At 36.0% G+C, this 20,846-nt stretch overlaps 1 protein-coding gene across 1 annotated transcript in view; it reads left to right on the forward strand.

Annotated features, from left to right (window-relative positions):
* Positions 1–2,713: 2,713 nt before the first annotated feature.
* Positions 2,714–20,846, forward strand: part of lrmda (leucine rich melanocyte differentiation associated) — a 433,718-nt gene continuing 415,585 nt past the window's right edge. Inside the window, exons 1-2 of the mRNA XM_062995130.1 lie at positions 2,714–2,755; positions 7,585–7,685. Coding sequence (XP_062851200.1) covers positions 2,714–2,755; positions 7,585–7,685 — 143 coding nt within the window. The remainder of the gene's footprint in view (positions 2,756–7,584; positions 7,686–20,846) is intronic.

Genomic DNA, 20,846 nt, shown 5'->3' on the forward strand with positions numbered 1-20,846 from the left:
ATGGTGGTGGTGTGTTAGGGTGTGTTGTGCTGGTATAAGTGGATAAGACACAGCAGCACTGTTAATGTTATGGCTGATTGGTGTATGTAGGTTTACAGTACAATGAAGAAATTCTTTCTTCTCATATCCCAGTTTGTTTGGAAGCTGGGGTGAGAGTGCCGGGTCAGCCATCGTACGACGCCCCTGGAGCAGAGAGGGTTAAGGGCCTTGCTCAGGGGCCCAACAGTGGCAGCATAGCAGAGCCACGATTCGCACTCTCAACCTTTTGATTAATAGCCCAAAGCTCTACCCACTAGGCTACCATTGTCCTAAGTACATGTGATAAACTGTATTACAAACTTTACACAACTGTAATTATAAAGTACATGTGAGTAACTGTGCTTAGTTATCAACTTCATGTATACATAATAAACTGTATTATAAACTTAATGCAGCTGTGATTTATAGAGTTTATTATTATTAGGATTTTACCATCATGTTTTACACTTTGGTTACATTCATGACAGAAACGGTAGTTACTCATTACACAAGATTCATCAGTTCACAAGGTTATATCAAACACAGTCATGGACAATTTTGTATCTCCAATTCACCTCACTTGCATGTCTTTGGACTGTGGGAGGAAACCCACGCGGACACGGGGAGAACATGCAAACTCCACACAGAAAGGACCCGGATCGCCCCACCTGGGGATCGAACCCAGGACCTTCTTGCTGTGAGGCGACAGTGCTACCCACTTAGCCACCGTGCCACCCAATTTATAGAGTACATGTGAGTACGGGTTTAAATATTTGACCAATGCATCAATAACCATTCAACTATGTTATTGAACTTTAATAAATAAACAGCTACTTTTTAACAAGACAACTAACTAATGCCTTTATGGTCAGATAATCTTTCAATTCACACTGTTTAAGAATCAGGGAAAGACTTTTTAACAAAGCAGACGTGCAGTCCATTGATCTGTTGAGTCTGTGATGCTTTGTGTTGTAAAATGCAAAAACTCCCTCTGCAGCAGTAACATCATCTAACTTTTGTGTTTTGCTGAACTAGCCCCTTTATTGGACACTCTTCAGGTCATGCATTCTGCTTCCCAAGAATTCCAACCGAGAAGAAAACATGGAAATTTTTACTGTAATTAGTCTGTAAATTTGCATTTATGCTTGGGCATTTTTAAGTGAATTGCGAGAAGGCGGGATCTAAAGAAAAAGGCACAAAAACACAAATAATAGCACACAGACTACAAAAGCCGAATCCTGGCTGAACGCATTTTTAGGTCCAAAAAAGAGGACATGTACGGCAAAAAGAGGACATATGGTCACCATAGATAAACTGTATTATAAACTTTATGCAACTGTGATGTAGAGTTCATGAAACTGTAATTTGTTTTACATGTTGTGTAACTGTCATTTATAAAGTACATGTGATAAACTGTATTATAAACTTTATGCAACTGTGATGTAGAGTACATGCGATTGTAACTTGTTTTACATGTTGTGTAACTGTCATTTATAAAGTACATGTGATAAACTGTATTTTAAACTTTATGCAACTGTAATTTAAAAAGTATGTGATTAACTGCAATTTATTATAAACTTCATGTAACTGTACTTTATTATAAACTTCATGTAACTGTACTTTATTATAAGTCCCCCTAGCATGTTTGTTTGCCCTCTTATGGACCCAGTAAATCAGACACACTTAATTCACTAAATAGAATAGGATTAAGTGGTTGTATAACAGACACTGAATGAATGAATAAACTTTATGTAACTGTAATTTAAAGTACGTGAGACTTTTAACATAACATCTTTTACAGTGTATGTAAAAAATTATATGCATACATTATAAATTACATTTATTTATATTTTGTAACAGCTTAATCACAATAGGTTGGGGTCCCAAAAACATTTGATACAAGGGAATAACCCCACCCTGAACAGACTGCCAGTCCATCGCATGGCATATTTCACTGGAGTAATTGAAGGAAACCAATCCAGGCACTGGAAGAACATTTCTGCTTATGCTCTCCAGTGACTAAAGACAGTTTAAAACTCACCCAGAAACATATAACTTTATGGCACCCTCACTGTTTATTCTGTAACGACTTTTTGAAACTTTTTAGAATTTCATGTGTGTCCTTGATACATTTGTATGGATACAGATCAGATTTGTATGGATACTAGCATTGAGCTATCACTTAAAAGACCATATCCATTTAAAATGATTCCTAACGGCATTTTGAAACTCCTTAGAACATCCCGTGTGTCCTTGATACAGTTGTGTTGATACAGAATGTGTCTGTTACATCAAAAGCTGTGCTTGAACTTTTGTTTCTCAGCATTCCATAAAGTCTTGATACATTAGCAAAGTGTCCGACCCACTTTCAGAGACTGCTTACAGCCTAATCTAGTCTAATATCTGGGCATTTGCGACCCTTGTGTATAAAATCAGTTTTAAAGCTTGCTATAAGTGAGATTAAGCAGCGTATAAACTGAAGCACATGGACTAGCCTGAGAGAATTAAAGAGTGGCACGCTTCCTGCTCAGGTCAGCTGACTCAAACATGCGGAACAACTAAATAAGAAACATTAGCTGCGGACAGGCTGCGATTTCAAAAGTTACGTTAAAGGAGCCCAAAGCTAAAGTTTTAACGATTCAAATAAAAGAGAGGAATTCATGTTTTTCAGTGTGTGATTATTCAGTAATCTGGAATGGCGTACAGTGAGTCACTGGTTGTTGTGAATGGGACTCAGGTGAGTAGAAGCGTTAAATACACGCATCATTTACACGTGTGCGTTTCATGTTGATTCATTTTGTGCATGATCACACATTATGTGTTAAACTCTCAATGGTTTCACAGTACGTTTAATACTATGAAGGAATAAAGAGTCATGCTATGTGGTTAGTTTGTATAATGAGTTTCAGGTGCAGGTGAGTTTGCAGGTACTACACCAAGAACGTCCAATACGGTTTCAGGTTGAGTTTTAAGAAGCAAACATAACATTGGTACACTTACATGGACTTAATATGCAGTTTTGTTAGACTTAAACATATATTTATTAACAAATAAAACAAAGACAGACAAAGAAAAACGTGTTTCTAGCAAATTAGTCCCTTGTAAGGTTTCATTACCATTTTCATCACCATTGACATTAATTTAAGGTATTAATCTACACTTTAATTATTGCATCACATTTGTTTTTTTTCCTCTTTTGTTCTATCACATCACTAGGATGCTCTATATGATTCATGTTTATGGAACCAGCTGAGATGACTTGTGCTTGGTCACATGGTGCATTATCATGCTGGAAGCAGCCATTGAAAGATGGGCAAGTTATAGCATAAAATGATGCACATGGCCAGCAACAATAATTAGAGAGGTTATAGCATTAAAATCTTGATCTTAGTTTGTATAATGAGTTTCAGGTGCAGGTGAGTTTGCAGGTACTACACCAAGAACGTCCAGTACGGTTTCAGGTTGAGTTAACATAACATTGGTACACTTACATGCACTTAATATGCAGTTTTGTTAGACCTCAACATATATTTATTAACAAATAAAATAATGAGAGACAAAGGAAAACCAGCATATAAATATAAATATATAACCAGCATTTCTTGTGAGGTTTTATTTTCTTAAACCCCCTTAGCTCTTAGGACAGCCTCATTTTATATGCCATTGATTTATATAAATATTGATTTAAGGTATTAATCTACACTTTAATTATTGCATCACATTTGTTAGCTGAACATTTTTGCTGCTCCTCTTTTGTTCTACCACATTACAAAGATGCTCTATTGGATTCAGATCTGGTGACCAAAAGCACTGTTGTACACTTTGGTTACATTAATGACAGAAACGGTAGTTACTGGTTAAACAAGATTCATCAGTTCAAGTCTTTAATGTCAAACACAGTCATGGCCAATTTAGTATCTCCAATTCACCTCACTTGCATGTCTTTGGACTGTGGGAGGAAACCTGACCTCCCAGAGGAAACCCACGCAGACACGGGGAGAACACGCAAACTCCACACAGAAAGGACCCAGACCGCTCCACCTGGGAATTGAACCCTTCTTGCTGTGAGGCGACAGTGCTACCCACTGACCCACTGTGCTGCCCCAGTCTCTTATAAGGTTTCATTTTTTTCAAACCCTCTTTGCTCTTAGGACAGCCTAATTTTTATGCCATTGATTCCACAAGGTGTTGTAAATATTGATTTAAGGTATTAATCTACATCTTAATTATTATATCACATTTGTTAGCTGAACATTTTTGCTGCTCCTCTTGTTCTACCACATCACTAGGATGCTCTATATGATTCATGTTTATGGAACCAGCTGAGATGACTTGTGCTTGGTGACATGGTGCATTATCATGCTGGAAGCAGCCATTGAAAGATGGGGAAATTATAGCATAAAAGGATGCACATGGCCAGCAACAATAATTAGAGAGGTTATAGCACTTATACCCACTGACCCACCGTGCCGCCACAGTCTCTTATAAGGTTTCATTTTTTTCCAACCCCCTTTGCTCTTAGGACAGCCTCATTTTTATACCATTGATTTCACAAGTGTTGCTCAGTTAGCCTGATGTACCAAAAATAGTGTGGGATTTTTTTATTGTCACAACGTTGGTTGGATTTATGCTGTTTAAGCCAAATTCTGAATCATCCCATCTCTGTTACGATAAAAAATTAGATTAATTAGACCCAAGTGATGAGGTTTTTAACTGTCTAGTTTCAGTGAGCTGCATATAACCTCAAGGCATGCAGTGGGGCCAAAAAGTATTTAGTCAGCCACTGATTGTGCAGGTTCTCCTACTTAGAAAGATGAGAGAGGTCTGTAATTTTCATCATAGGTACACTTCAACTATGAGAGACAAAATGAGAAAAAAAAATCCAAGAAATCACATTGTTGGATTTGTAAAGAATTTATTTGTAAATTATGGTGGAAAATAAGTATTTGGTCAATAACAAAAGTTCAACTCAATACTTTGTAACATAACCTTTGTTGGCAATGACAGAGGTCAAACGTTTCCTGTAAGTCTTCACCAGGTTTGCACACACTGTAGCTGGTATTTTGGCCCATTCCTCCATGCAGATCTCCTCTAGAGCAGTGATGTCGCTGGGCAACACAGACTCCACAAATTTTCTATGGGGTTGAGGTCTGAGACTGGCTAGGCCACTCCAGGACCTTGAAATGCTTTTTACGGAGCCACTCCTTCATTGCCCGAGCGGTGTGTTTGGGATCATTGTCATGCTGGAAGACCCAGCCACGTTCCATCTTCAATGCTCTCACTGATGGAAGGAGGTTTTGGCTTAAAATCTCACGATACATGGCCCCGTTCATTCTTCCCTTAACACGGATCAGTCGTCCTGTCCCCTTTGCAGAAAAACAGCCCCAAAGCATGATGTTTCCACCCCCATGCTTCACAGTAGGTATGGTGTTCTTGGGTTCTTCTTCTTCCTCCAAACACGACGAGTTGAGTTTTTACCAAAAAGTTCCATTTTGGTTTCATCTGACCACATGATATTCTCCCAATCCTCTTCTGGATCATCCATATGCTCTCTGGCAAACTTCAGACGGGCCTGGACATGTACTGGCTTAAGCAGGGGGACACACCTGGCACTGCAGGCGAAGTGTGTTACTGATGGTAGCCTTTGTTACTTTGGTCCCAGCTCTCTGCAGGTCATTCATCAGGTCCCTCCGCGTAGTTCTGGGATTTTTGCTCACCGTTCTCATGATCATTTTGACCCCACGGGATGAGATCTTGACCCCAAGGGAGGTTATTAATGGTCTTGTATGTCTTCCATTTTCTTAAAATTGCTCCCACAGTTGATTTATTCACACCAACCTGCTTGCCTATTGTAGATTCACTCTTCCCAGCCTGGTGCAGGTCTACGATTTTCTTTCTGGTGTCCTTCGACAGCTCTTTGGTCTTGGCCATGGTTGAGTTTGGAGTCTGACTGTTTGAGGCTGTGGACAGGTGTCTTTTATACAGATAACGAGGTCAAACAGGTGCCATTAATACAGGTAACGAGTGGAGGACAGAAGAGCTTCTTAAAGAAGAAGTTACAGGTCTGTGAGAGCCAGAAATCTTGCTTGTTTAATTAAAAAAAAAATCTTTAAAAATCCTACAATGTGATTTCCTGGATTTAGTTTTTTCTCATTTTGTCTCTCATAGTTGAAGTGTACCTATGATGAAAATTACAGACCTCTCTCATTTTTTTTAAGTAGGAGAACCTGCACAATCAGTGGCTGACTAAATACTTTTTGACCCCACTGTATGGGATACAACAGAGCAGGGAAAAAGAGAACATTGGGTTCAAATTCTATTTGTCAAGAACAGGAAGCTGAGGTTACATTGGTCAGAGGTTTACCAAAACTGGACAGTTTAAGAATGGGGAAAAGTTTATTGCTGGTCTAATAAGAGAGTCATAATTTGTCATAAACAACATTAAACCAAATTCCCCAATATGCTTTGTGTCAGTAGTTCAGGCTTTTAATGGTGTTATAGTGGGGTGGAAAGTAATTTTCTGGACCCTAATTTGACCCTTTAATATCTCTTTTAAAGCATAGTTTCTGCATACTGTTACTGATCATGTGCATCCATTTATAATGGTTACTTCCTGCATGATATTGCAGCATGTCATCCCAAATGGGTTTCAATCATGAAAAAGTGTTCATTGTGCATCAGTGGCCTCCCCAGTTACCAGATTTGAATTAAGTACAGCACATGTGATGCAGAAACATGGGAAAATCACAAAAGGAATGTTTAGCTAAAATAATCTCAATACATTTGTAATACATTCATATTAAAATGTAAAATCTCTGGCACAAAGAATGTTGGTTGTTTTAGGAGCAATTAACTTAAAAAAAAAAAAACGTTAGTGGCCCACTAGGGAAAATCTTTCAAGGGCTTCCCAAGATCGCTTGTCCACACCAAGATCAATGACATACTGCTCACCCTTACCAATTGTAAAATATATAAAATACAGCTGGACTTTTACAGGTATAAAAATAACATGTATTTTCCTAATTTTATATGGAAATGCACATTGTCTTACACATATTAACAAATTCAATTAAGTATAATGTATCTGGGAGTGTCAAAGTAATCTGGCAATATGATTTATGATACCATCTTGCAAACAAAGTACATTTGTCTAAAAAATGTGGGTGTTGTCAGGTGTTTTCCCATTTACTTACTTTATCCTGGTCAGGGTCATGGTGGGTCCGATTCATTGAGCAAAAGGCAGAAAGCATCCCAGAAAAGTCAACAGTCCATCATAGGGCAGACACACACACTGGGCAGTTTAGTAGCTATGGTTGGCCTGACTGCAGATGTTTTCTTTGTATTTTTTATTAGTTAAATGAAGTTCAAGTAATTTTAACAAATTACAGTTTTTTTAAGCATTTTTAGAAAGTCTCCCAACTTTTTTGGAATGGGGTTTGTACATAATGTGCATGATAAATTATTTTCACCTAAAATTAAATATTACAGTGTGATGTTTTTAGCTTTATTCCCACCAATACTTATTCCCTCAATCTGCCACTCTGTCTTTTTATTTCTGAATTGAAGGTGTGTTTCATTGGACATGATTGTGAGGACATCCCAGAGTTTCTTGCAGCTGAATACGGAGATTTTGCAAAACGCCTCGATCTCAGCTTTAATCGATTAAGGTAAGGTGTTTATAATACAATCACATGAACCTGATAAACCTATGCATTACAATGAGTCCTGCTGGGTAGTTATATTTTTGCACATAGTTTAAAATAGTTTGCATTTGTAATAAAAGAACAGTGTTTGACTTCTTGTCTAAGCACTTGGATGCTCATGTTTGGCTGAGAAGCTGAATAAGCTGCTTTTATATTAGCATCTTTCTAGAGTCTCTGTTTAGAGTTTGTGGTTTCTACGTTGTCTGCAATACTTCATGTTTTGTTTATTGCTCTGCTATTACATAACTACTGTGTTTAACAGTTTGGAAATGCAGTTCTGTTGCATAAATGGGTTTTAAAACTCTTGCTGAAACAACTGACTATGTTTGTAACATCCTCTTCATGCAGTTTATGTAGTTTTGCTGTTTACGTATGGGCAGGTCCTGCATTTTGGATGTGATATTAAACGTATTGTGTTAAAACCCTTAGCGCGTCCACGTATTTAGCATTAACTAAACTCTTTGCTTATCTGGTCAAATAGCGTTTTAGACTTATATTTAAGAATAAGATGGACACATTCATTTTACAGTTATAGAAAATTTAATCAGAACTATAAATGTGGCATATTGTCCTAATGCTGTTTTTATTTTTTTAAGTACATAAGTTCTTTATTATTGTTCATAGGAACAGACACTTCATCCTTGGAGAAGATATTATTTAAAACATTATTTTATAATCTTAATAGAGTAAGACCTTAGTTGAGTAAAACATTCAGTAAAATGGTCTTGTCTTATGTTTCCTGTTGTCCAAAGTAGTATTTACCACTATGTGTGAAAATGACAGCAGCGTCACAGGATATGCAACATTTGAGTCGCTGTACCTACTGCACTTGCAGACACATTTTTGCATTAAGTGCAATTTAATATCAGCGTTCTGTGCATTATGTGGTTCGGAATGTCATCAAGATATCAAAGGGCCTGGGCTCTAAATCGGCACGCTGTGGCTGTATGAAAGGTCTGATCAATAAACGTGACATATTAATGCCGAGCAAATAGAATAAAAGATTCCTTTGACAGGATATGAAAAAGCACCTTGTGTCAGGCGGGGAGGGGAATGCCATTTCAGCCGCAGGACTAGCAAAGTTGATCTGACAACTAAAAGAGAAGAGATGATGGTTATAAGGTGCTTTTGTTTCAGACTTCTTTTCTTGACCTGTCAGGCCTTGAGAGACTCTGAATGGGCCTCTCTTTGTCATGTGAAAATTGTCATCTTGAGGCAGTTATCTGTGCTGAAAATAGGAATTCTTTCATTTAATTGATTTGCTCTGCGCTTAAGACTGTCAGATTAATAATTGTTAAATCCAGTGTGTGTCGTGCAAAATATGCACTTATTAGTGCATTAATATTTCTGATACATTTGTGTGTGGCATACCAGCATTGGGTAAAATCTGAGTCTATTTCTGCTAATGATATTAAAGACACAGTGCTTAGGCATAAAATGTTTTATAGTTTGCATTTGGTCACAGTATGTTCATAATATGTTAAAGCCAGATTCATTGGTGAGCTGAATAATCATTATACCAAATAAGCTGATAATATACAAGTTATGACACTGTGTAGATAGTATAGTGGACAGTTAGCATTTAAAAAAAAAATACACTTGAATTAACACTGCCTCTTATTTAATTAATAATGATAACATAGATGATTAAATGCTACTGCTGTGTCTTAAACTTCATACTACATAATACAGTATATAGTGGTATAGGTGTGGTGCTTTAATTTGACATACTACTTACCAGGTGATATGCAGTTGGGGATGAAGCCTTTTTAAAGGATGCATCAAACAAGATTACTCTAGTTTAAGTAGACAGCAGTCCAAGAACACACATCTGCTGTTATTATTATTATATTTTTTAAATAAGAAATAAATGAGTGTTAGTAAGTACGTTAGTTCTTAGCTTAAGTGCCTAGTAAAGAGGTGGGTTTTTAATCATCTTTTGAAGACACTGAGAGTCAGATGTTCAGACAGACAGAGGAAGCTCATTCCACCAGTTGGGTGCTAGTACAGAAAAGAGTCTCGATGCTCGTCTTCCCCGAGTTCCGGGTGGAGGATCAAGACAAGCAAGATTAGAGGCTCGAAGATTGCGTGGTACAGAGCGAGGTGTGATGAGTTCTCTAAGGTAGCTTGGGGCCGGTCCATTTTTGGCTTTGTAGGCGAGCATCAGTGTTTTAAACTGAATGCAAACAGCTATAGGAAGCCAGTGAAGAGAACGCAGCAGTGGGGTGATGTGGCAGCGATTAGGTTGGTTGAAAACCAGGCGAGCAGCTGCATTATACAGAAGCCTTGAATACCCTTGAAATGTAAGGGTATTCAGAATAGGGTTTTGGAGTTATTATGCGACACAATTTTGGGGGCACACAAAGTTTTACTCTGCAGTGTAGAACGTACACTACAAGGCCGAAGAATGAGAATGCGCCTACCTAAATTCATCATGTGCTGTTTGAACATGCTTATCCAGAACCATGTGTATCCTATATATGAATGCCGCTAATTCTAAAGTTTGTTTTTAGAGATTGCTTAGCTCTGTTTTAGATTTTTTGCACCTGTTAGCAATAGGTGTGGCTAAAATGCCAAAACCACAAGTTTGAAATGCTGTCCACACACTTTAGATACACTTTCAGTTTATTTTTCTTGAACTCAGCCCAAAAGAAAATGAGTAAAATGGCCTTTATGGGTTGAAGTTCACTGTGAAATGTGATTTGTCATAAGGAAGGTGAGCATGTGATCTAAATCAGGAACTGTGGCATGCAAACATGCTTTCAATAATGACTTGCTGAAGTGCAGACAGAGGCCTCTCAGTGCAAATGTAGTACTTGGACATCCTGCTCTCCAGCATGACTTTACAAATTATGAGAAAAACACACAGATGTTGGTAGCTTTCTTTATCATTGCCAGGGTCAACACAAGTTAATCAGAGCTTTCTGAAACCCTGGTCTAGGTTGTATGTCTTCTTTCATTTTCAGTTTGTACCGGTAAAGTGCTTTTGCTGTGTAAAATGTAATAAAAGAACAGTGTCTGAGTGTGTTCCTGTTAAAATGCAGGCAATATCACATTCACTATCAGAATGTTTCACATGATTCTGTTTATCACAGGTTAACATTAAATCAGTGTGATTTTTCAGGCTGCACCCATCCAGAGCAAACGTGGATAGAGTTAGGAGTTGAATGACTTGAGAGCTAATCCCAAGACGGGTTTAGGGAGCAATCTGTCATATATCTACAGCCTGGCCATGAACTGTTGTCAGATTGTTCCATCTGTTGGTAGATGTGCAGGATGCTGTAGGTTATTGAAAATAGATCTTGTTTTCTTGTCTGGTTCTCTTCATATGATCTGCAAACAGGATGTGCTTCATTCATAAAGGCTCAATAGCCTCACTGTCATCAGAGCTTCTGCATACGCTCTGCACAAATGTATTCCAGGATCAACATGGAAACTTCTTATGCTTGGGGAATATTCACTGTAGCAATTTTTCTGTGGTTAAAGTCTGTTTGATGGCAGGGACCAGTTAAAATAAATATCGTTTAGCATTTCAAAATTCAGTTATAAGTTAAATATTAGATACCAGACTGACATGTGGTAGATGTGTCCTTAAGTTGGGATAGTAATGTAATTTTAATAACTGTCATTCCTGGTGGATGGAATTATCCAGAAGGTTAATATATAATATTGTGTTGCATTATAGCTAAGAATTATAGCAGCCTATAGGTTGAAATTGTACTGATATAAATACAATCTAGACTTTAGATTTAGTGTCTAATATTAAGTAATTACAGTACTTTATTTTTATTTATAACATTATATAATATTTTACTTTAAAATGGTCCTAATTTCTGATATTTCAGAGCTCAGATTTAACCATTTTTTCATTTATATTTATATATTTAAATTTCAAACATAAAATACACAAACATGTATGTATAACCTAAATTTAACCTAAAAGTACATTGAAAGCGTGCTTCCATCACAGTTTTACTTTGGACTAAGTGTGAATCTTTCTTTGAGGAGGCTTTGTGAACAGACTTTCTAAAATGTTGATGTTACTCTCTACATATGTTCAATAGTAAACTTATAATAGAGAAAGATTAAATAAATGTTAACTGAATGGCACATTTCTATAAAAAGATTAGAAACTTGTGATTAAAATTTATTTGGCCATTTAGATTATTGATACGTTATCATCCCCATGGCATAAAACTGTGGCACTCTAGATTTTCATAGGTTTTTTTTGTGGTATGAGGGGAAAAAAACTTCTCATAAAAAAAACAACAAATGTGGCTCTGGTTTGGTGTATGTTGTATAGTGTGTTTTAGTTTTATTTTGTCCCACTAAAGCTTTTATGGAGAGCCTGTTAACAATCAGTGTTGGTCCTCAATCAAATTAAAACAGCACAGTAACAAGTAGCACATTATTGGCCCATTACACTATTATCTTATTCATATTTTATGTTTTATTTTATTTCCTCTCCTGCTAGTTAAAATCATTAAGACTTTTTGATTTTTAATGTGGCAGCTGTTAAAATATTTTTGTAAAGAAATGTATAACTTCAATAAGAGTCTGAAAACATGAAGAATCTACAAATGAAAAGAAATTGAAATCAGGATTGAATTAAAATTCTGTAAAATCTCTGGTCTGCATGTTGTAAAAAACATCTACAGTGAATTCTGCTAGTTTCTGTTCTTTTTTTAAACAATGCATATAATTTCTACTGGGTTTTAAATTGGGGTATGGCTACAGGTGTAACTATATAGGACTTGAAAGCTGGATAACAAGAGTTATTCAATAAATCACTTGTATGAGCAGATTCTTCTAACAAAATTAGATATAAATGTACTTACAGCTTTAACCTTTTAGATCACACAGCTACATGTGTATACAGTAAGCACCTAGCATTTTAGTTAAAGGGGTGAGCCAGTTTGGAATTGTGTTCTTGATTCTTACCCTATACTATGGTGTAATAAATTCAAAACATAGATTAGATTGTCTGAAACATTTTTTTCAGGTTGTAGGTCTTGGAAAGGTTTGTCTTGATAGCATTTGAGATCAGCGAAAGAGCATGCAATGTACAACAAGAAAGTACAGTGTTTGCATAGTTGATACAATATATTTTTTAACACCAACCTAATGTTATTACAAAAAAATATAAAACATGACGTTAACATCCTAATAAACAAACAAACAAACAAAAGAAATATACTTTTAAAAATACAGATTAAATCTAGACAGATATACATTTATAGATTTTAAGTTCAATAAAGTAAATTTCTTTGGGATTTTCAGCAAATTTTCCAAGTCATCTGAAGTACTACTGGGTCAGCGTGAAGTACCACCAGTAGTATTTGTATCCTTTACTGGTTTGGGACATTCATACAAATACTATACACTTGTTCTAGTATTTACTTACAATGTAAGGGCTCTTTCTACATTTTTATTATGTTCTATCATTTAGATATACTCCAGTCATAAAGCTTTTTCAGTGTAATGACTAATCAAGTGTGCAAACTTACATTTTACAACATAAATCGCTTTAATTGTCAGATGTCACAATAAGATGTATGTACTCTGATTAAACGAAAATAAGGGGACAAAATGTGTTGTCTGGGTACACTGAAAAATGAAATAAAACCTGGTATGAATTGTCAGCCATGTCAGTTTCTATTTATTGCTGAAAGACATTATGGTTTTACTCGGCAGCTGAAGCCTCATACTGTCTCTGTATGTACATTATACATCTTAAACCTTTGCGCGTTGTCATCAAAAGACTTCTGCTAATTGACAAATGAAAATCAATTACATGGAGTGTTTTCCTCTCTATCAAAACTAGGTGAAGTTTTTTATTTGATGGCCCTATTATTGGCGTGCGCTGGTATAAGAAAAATGAGAAGTGACAAAAGAAGAAGGCTCTGTCACTGTCCTGTGGGTATGTTCAATCTGCAATGATACCGGCATGCAGATAAAATGTCAGTTAAAGGAGTACGAGGGGGAGAAACTGTCGGAATGAGGTCTTCAAATCACTTAACTCTGAGAGGGAGTGGAAATTGATGCTTGTGCAGAAATGAAAATGTTCCATATCTGATCTATCAAGCTTATTTAGCACTAATATTTAGAATCAGCCTAGACTGTCTGGCTTGTATTAGGAAATATGCAACGTTTTTTTAAAGCCTAACTGGTTTGTAAGACAGCATCTTTTAGTGTGACTATAATATATGCATTTTCATCTGGAGCATTGCTTTTATAAATCAGCTAGGCAATGATAAAACACATTTAATTTATCTGAACAAATTGTGCTGCAGTGATTTCTTTCTAGAAGTGATGCGCTGACAGGGACTTTAATAATAATGATATGGAGGGACTCTCTTAGATGCATTATGTTTGACAAGTTTGTTCCTGACTGTTTTATTAACAGAACATTTGAATGTATTTTGTTTGTGGTGGTAGGGCTTCTGTTATATGACCATTTAAAGTGTGACCTGTTTTCTGTTAAAATGCTTTGTATTAAAAAAGAAAACAAGAAAATAAAGCAGGAATAGACAGTAAACATTGCATTTGTCTGACCATCCAGTACCAGCCTTTATTGAAAAAGATAACTGCCAGTGAAAGAGCGCTTTTCCGCAATTTTTACACTAAATGAAAAATCTGAATTTTTACAAATACATTTGTATTGTTGCAGGAAAGATTTAGTCTTACAAAACATTTCCTCTAAATTCATGTATAACAAGTGCATTGTGATTGAGCAAACGTGCCCAGGGTTTTCACTTGCTTCACCACAAAATTAGATATTTTACTGGCACTTCTGTTGCAAATATGATCAGTTAATTTGAAATAAAAATTATTTCATTTAATTAAGAATCATAATGAACTATTATCAAAATTAAATAGCAGACAAATTATTAATTAAAGATTTTTAGCTAAACACATTGTTAACAGGTGTAACAAGTGAATTATTTGAAATAAATTATATGCTTTCAACCATGGCAACTGTTTGGGAAGACTAAGTTTTATTTTCTAGCATCCCTGTGCACAAAGCCATCTCCATCCTTTGGGATGAATTGGAATGTAGATTTTAAAATAGGCCTTTTTGTCTAACATTAGTGCCTGACCTCACAAATGCTTTTTTTCTGGGTGGGCACACAGTTCTATAGAAAAATCCACTTTAATAATAATAATAATAATAATAATACAAATATTAATAATAATAATAATAATAACTTAAATAGCACAGAAATCACTTAATCTTTAACAACCCCATAAAGTACTGTTTTTTTTAAAACCTCACTTCATTATTTCTCCTATCATTATAGATGCTTACTTATTATTATTATTAATGAAGTGTAGTGCTTCTTTAGCACACGATGTTGTTTGCTTGTTTACCTAGCTTTTATTAAAACCAGAACTGTTCTTCATGTGCTTTGGGCAGAGAGAATTGCTGTACAGATTCCAAAACAGCCAGTCCAAGCAACAAGAGCAAAAGATCTGTCCCACTAGATTAGTTTTAAAAAGTTTTTGCAGACAAGCCATGCACTCTTGGTTTGGGTAAGATTATTTATCTTTTATCTGATAGAACATGATGTAGCCAAATTAAAGCAATATGGCTTTCATTGTGAGCCTAGCTCTTTTACTCCTGGTCATACTGGCAGGAATAAAACACACTTACCAGTATTTACTTATTGTTTTGTAGTGTGATTCTATCCCTGAGCAAGTCATTTTAAATCATAATAAAATCATTTATATATATATCATTTATTTATATATATATATATATATATATATATATATACTGTGTATATATATATATATATATATACATATATATGTGTATATATACGTGTATATATATATATATATATATATATATATATATATATATATATATATATATATATATATAGATAATGTTCCAGAAATTCCTTTTATAAGCATTCTATATATTTTCAGTAAAAGTACAAGAGCATGTAAATATAATATTAAATAATGGCTAACAGTATGTGTAAAGCCCGACCGTGACCTTGTGTGTGTATCTGTACATATGGTATTTTGTGTGGTGTTTTGTCACAGGATGATCATAGCTCGACCATTTTATACTGTAACACTCTTAAAGTTAAGGCTGACCTTTTGATAACCCTAGGATCACTTGCAGCTGAAATGGTAAAAGATTATTTTCTTATATTGCCCTGTAACATTTTATAACATTTTAAATTGATAAAACTGACTTTTGTGGTTGGATTAATAAATTGGCCCAGTAAACATCACCTATAACTAGAACCATCCAAGATAAGGTATCATTTACAAAAGATGTTTTTAACATTAGGGAGTTTGTATTTATGACTCCTTCATGACTGTTTTGCAGAAATGTCCAACTATCTAGTACCTTCTTCAGCTGTTAAATCATAAGACTTTATGAAGTCACTAAAACATGTAAAGCTCCAGAGTATTCGCCATGTAATATAACTTTAAAAAAAGTTATATTTTCCACATGTTAATACTGTCCATTATAGTGAACTCTGAATGTCAGTATAAGCGCGAGTAAATATGATAGTAAAAAGTGTTTCTTAAATAAGACTACATTTATTTATTCTTGTGAGTTGAATTACTATTATATTAAGTTGTAACAGCCTTGTATGCATAATTCCAGATAATTCCAGTGGGATTAAAGCACAACATAGCATGTCTGAGGATAAGTGGCGAGACAAAACTTGAGGAAAGCTTAAGTAATGAGGATAATGGTTTAATGTGGGAATTACTATTGGTATGAGCATTTCTAAATGTGTTGAAGTATGACAAATAATTGAGTAGTTGAATCCAGAAAATTCCTAGTTAATAAAAGACTACATAGCACTATAGATCTCCAGGGGAGTAGATCTTACCCTGCTTGCTCCATCTCTGTGGTGTACTTTCCTCAAACAATATAGTGTAAATCATTGTTTTTATTGTAACAATGAACCAAAAGACCCCCAATAGCAAAATAATTCTCTAAATCACTGTCAGCATTTCCGCCTGCCAAATATTCTCTGTGCCCAGCAAATCTTTCGCTGTTGGTGTAGAATAGATCTAAACTTCTTTATGTTCTCTTTTTTTTGTTTCAATTAAATATATATTGGGCTGGAATGCCATTCGTTTTATAACTGCATCCCATTTTTTATTGTATATTCCTGAAGTGATGGTGTGCCTGTGACACAGTGATTTACAGGCCTTCAGTTTTCTGTGGCAGGGCTTTAGAGAGGAGAGCTGATGCGCAGCCAATGCTTTGGAAGGGTAGAATAAAAGCTGACATTTTATTGGCTTTAAGGAAAAGAGAATAGGAAAGCCAGTCACACACAGGAGAGTAATAGTTTCAGTGCTTTCACTGCTTTCACTGTTTTCGGTTTGCCAGCTGTCAGTGAAGCTCTCGGAAGAAAGGAGAAATTTATTGGGTATTATTTAGAAACATGTCAGTGGTAATGACTGTAGTTATGATTTCAATTATCACTCACTGGATATAGCTTAGTTTGCTGTGGTGGTGGTGGAGCTAACGTGAATCCTACGCCATTGTTTAAATATTTGGTGCCATACTAGTTGAATATTTTATGTTGACCACTTCTTTTATTTTATTTCCTTGCATTTGGCATGGAGTAAGGGCCTGGTTCCTCATGGATTGTTGAACCGTCAGCATTATGTAGTTCAAAGTCTTCCCAGGGATATATTTTTTTTCTCATGGACAGAAATCCAATTAGTTTTAGTACACAGTCTGGCTGAATGAAAAGCCTCTTAGGACCTACAATATGTTTTCTTAGCTCTTTAGCAAAAGAAGCCGTTTTACAGCCTGGCCCAAGCAGGCTAAACATGGCTGACACTCATTGATACAATTTTCCTCTTATGCATGTTTAAAAACTATTTAGACAATTTTCTCCAATAAAAAGTTATTTCAGAGGTCATTTGGATAACTTAGCATAACAACAGCAAAACTGGGTAATGCATGTTGCATGTGTGCTGAGTTTTACATCTCTGTTTAAAATCAAAGAGAACATTCACATTTTGGTTGTCTCCCAAATTACATACTGCTGTACTAAATAATATGTCAGTAGTATTATTAGAATTCTGACATCTTGCACAGTGTGATTTGGGACACAGCCAGGTTAGCAGGCTATCTTTCTACTATTAGTCAATTACAAATGGGTGAGGGCCTTAAAAACTTTCTTCTATTACCAGTATCTATTAACAGTTATTTGGGATTTGCTCCTCAGTAGCCTTTCTATTGGCCATATCATGTTCTCTGGCATCAATGAGTTTTGGCCACCCAACAACCTACTGGTGAATCGTGGCTTGTCCCTCCTTGGACCACTGTCTGTGATAATCACCACAATGACTGCCTGTGAACATCCCTTGCTGTTTCTATACTTAAACCCAGTCAGCTGTCAAAGTCACTCAGGCGTCTATACTGCTGCATTCAACACAAGTACTATGAGTAACTACTATCAGCCAGACATCTAATATACATCTGACTGTGACATGCACAATTATTACAAAATAGGCATTGCCATGCTCATTTTTAGGGCCAATCCTAATGTTTTGGCCCAATAGCCAATGCTCTTGTGCACAAACCAAGGTCCAGACATGGGTTGATGACTGGTGTGAAAGAACTCCAGTGGCCTACATAAAGCCCTGACCTCAACTCCACTAGACACTTTTGGGATGATTTAGGGTGTTCATTGCAAGCTAGGCCTTTTTCAACATCAAGGCCTGACCTTACACATTCTAACCCTCACTCCAAAATCTAATATAAAGCCTTTGCAGAAATGTGAAGGCTGTTATAGCTGGACAGGAGGGTGTAGGGAACTACAAGTACACATGGTTTTGGAATGGAATGTCCAACAGGCTCATGGTCAGGTGTTCACATCTATTTGAACATGTATGCTCTTTTCCACTGCAACTCGAACTGTAACCATGCAAAATCCGGTTCCCCCTTTTGACCATGGACTAAGCTGACTAAAGCAGCCATATGGGCAGGGCAAAAAACAGTGCAAGAATGGAACTGGAGTTAGACAATACAACGGCCTCAACAGATTTTATTAAAACGATGTTGTGAAAAACAAATGCTATAACAGTCATAGCGGGGCAAACCAAAAACTCTCCTGTAGTTGCTACTGATATTGCTTATGACTACTATGACCTATTTGCTCTCAGCATCTGGTGGAGAATGTGGGCAAAGCCTCAACTTTAGCAAACTCTTTATACTTTTATGAGTACTCTTGTGAATTACAGCATGGATAGTTCATGATTTGAATGTGTACCATATTGTACTTTAGGGTACCATGCAATGGGAAATAGAATATACGTAGTGTACCAGGTGGGCTAACTCAGTTATGTTATTCTAGTTGACCTTCAAATCTCTTATCAAATAAATACTTATAGAAGTATTAAGTCTTAAAATTGTTTATATGCATACCTGACCAGTGCTATTTGAATTCATTTCTCAGTGAGTGCTAAAATAAAAGCTGTGATTGGCACTCTATTTGCCAGCACCATCACAGTGTTGAGTGAGAGGAGTACTAAGCCTAAATCTCTGTTAGTCCGTGGATCACTTCCAGCTTATGTCCACTTTCATGCAGTGATCTCGTTGATTAATGATGTAAGCAACTCTGAGGTATGGAACTTATTAGTAGTTTGATGCGAACAGGGTCTGCCATTCTTTAACTTTTCTTGGACGCTTCCCAAAAGGAGAAAACATTTTTTTTAGCAGTTTGGAAATAGAACAAAGGAGTTTCCCCTCAATGTTGCCCTCTGTGTGTGCTTGCCTCATGACACTTTGTCTCCCACAGCCTCTCCTGGGGAGACGGCCCTGAAAAGTGAAGACAGATCCACAGGCTTTATCGTGCCAAGACTTGAGAGGATGATTGTAGCCCCTTCCTGTGTTTTCAACTTTGGGTGCAATTTTTCTAACAGACGATATGATAAACGTCTACGCTGTGTGAATTTATCCCACCACTAGAAAGCACCCCATGAACCCTGTCATTAGAAATTTACTCTTCCAAACACTCGTCATTATTGGAAAATATTTGCTAGAACATTTTGATTATAGATGGTGCCCAGAATAATAAGTCAGGCCTCTGTGTTTTGACTGCTGCTAAGCAGTGACGTGCCACCTGCAGAGTGATGAACTAGAGGGTACCGGCCAAATCGCTTGCTTTGCAAACGTGCACTGGTCTAGAAGAGGAGCGCATTTTCCTCCTGTGCAGAAGACCATAGAGGGTTTAAACAGCTGCTGCAGATTTTAAACACAGCTGCAGCACATTTCCCCTTGCACATTTCAGAATCACTCAGTGTTTTTTTTTTTAACCTAGCAAAGCACTCTACCTTTTTTTTTACTGAGCTTCCAATTACAGCATTCCTTTACAGTACTGTACAGTGTCTGAAAATAAAAGACTTGTATTGTTCCCGGTGTTACTGTAGATGTAAACTTTTTTAAAAAATTACTTAGGTATTTATTTAGATGTTTTTAATTTCTGTTTGTTAGTTTTGTGTTTTTTTTTCTTTTATTACTTGCAGATTACTAGTTTAAATTATTGGTTTCTGTTTTTATATTACTTTTTATTACTAATTTAAATTAATAGTTTTATATTATAGTGATATTTTTTAGATTTTAGATGTTTCTATATTACTTTTTTAGATTTTAGATGTGTCTATTGTGGGCTATATTACTTCATGTCTTTTTATATGATATTTATTTTAGTTTTGATAGATGTGTTTTTGTGTTTTTTTTATTTATTTATTTTCCCCCCATTTCTATTAGTTTTGGGTGTACTTGGTACCAGTATTTGTAGGCTCCCATAACCCAGACCAGGATAATATATTGTATTTAATTAGGATTTTTAAAGTCATGTTTTACACACTTTGGTTACATTCATGACAGAACAGGTTATTACTCGATACACAAGGTTCATCAGTAAAAGTTTCATGTCAAACACAGTCATGGACAAATTTGTCTTTGGACTGTGTGAGGAAACCGGAGCTCCCGGAGGAAACCCACACAGGGACCAGTGAAGAAAAAAATCAAAAGCAGTAATATATCATTTATTATTCAAACTGAAAAAATTAATTACCACAATCAACTACAACTCAAGTCACTCAATAATATTATACAATGTATAG

This window comes from Trichomycterus rosablanca, chromosome 5 (genome assembly GCF_030014385.1).
Source record: "Trichomycterus rosablanca isolate fTriRos1 chromosome 5, fTriRos1.hap1, whole genome shotgun sequence".
Lineage (NCBI taxonomy): Eukaryota > Metazoa > Chordata > Actinopteri > Siluriformes > Trichomycteridae > Trichomycterus > Trichomycterus rosablanca.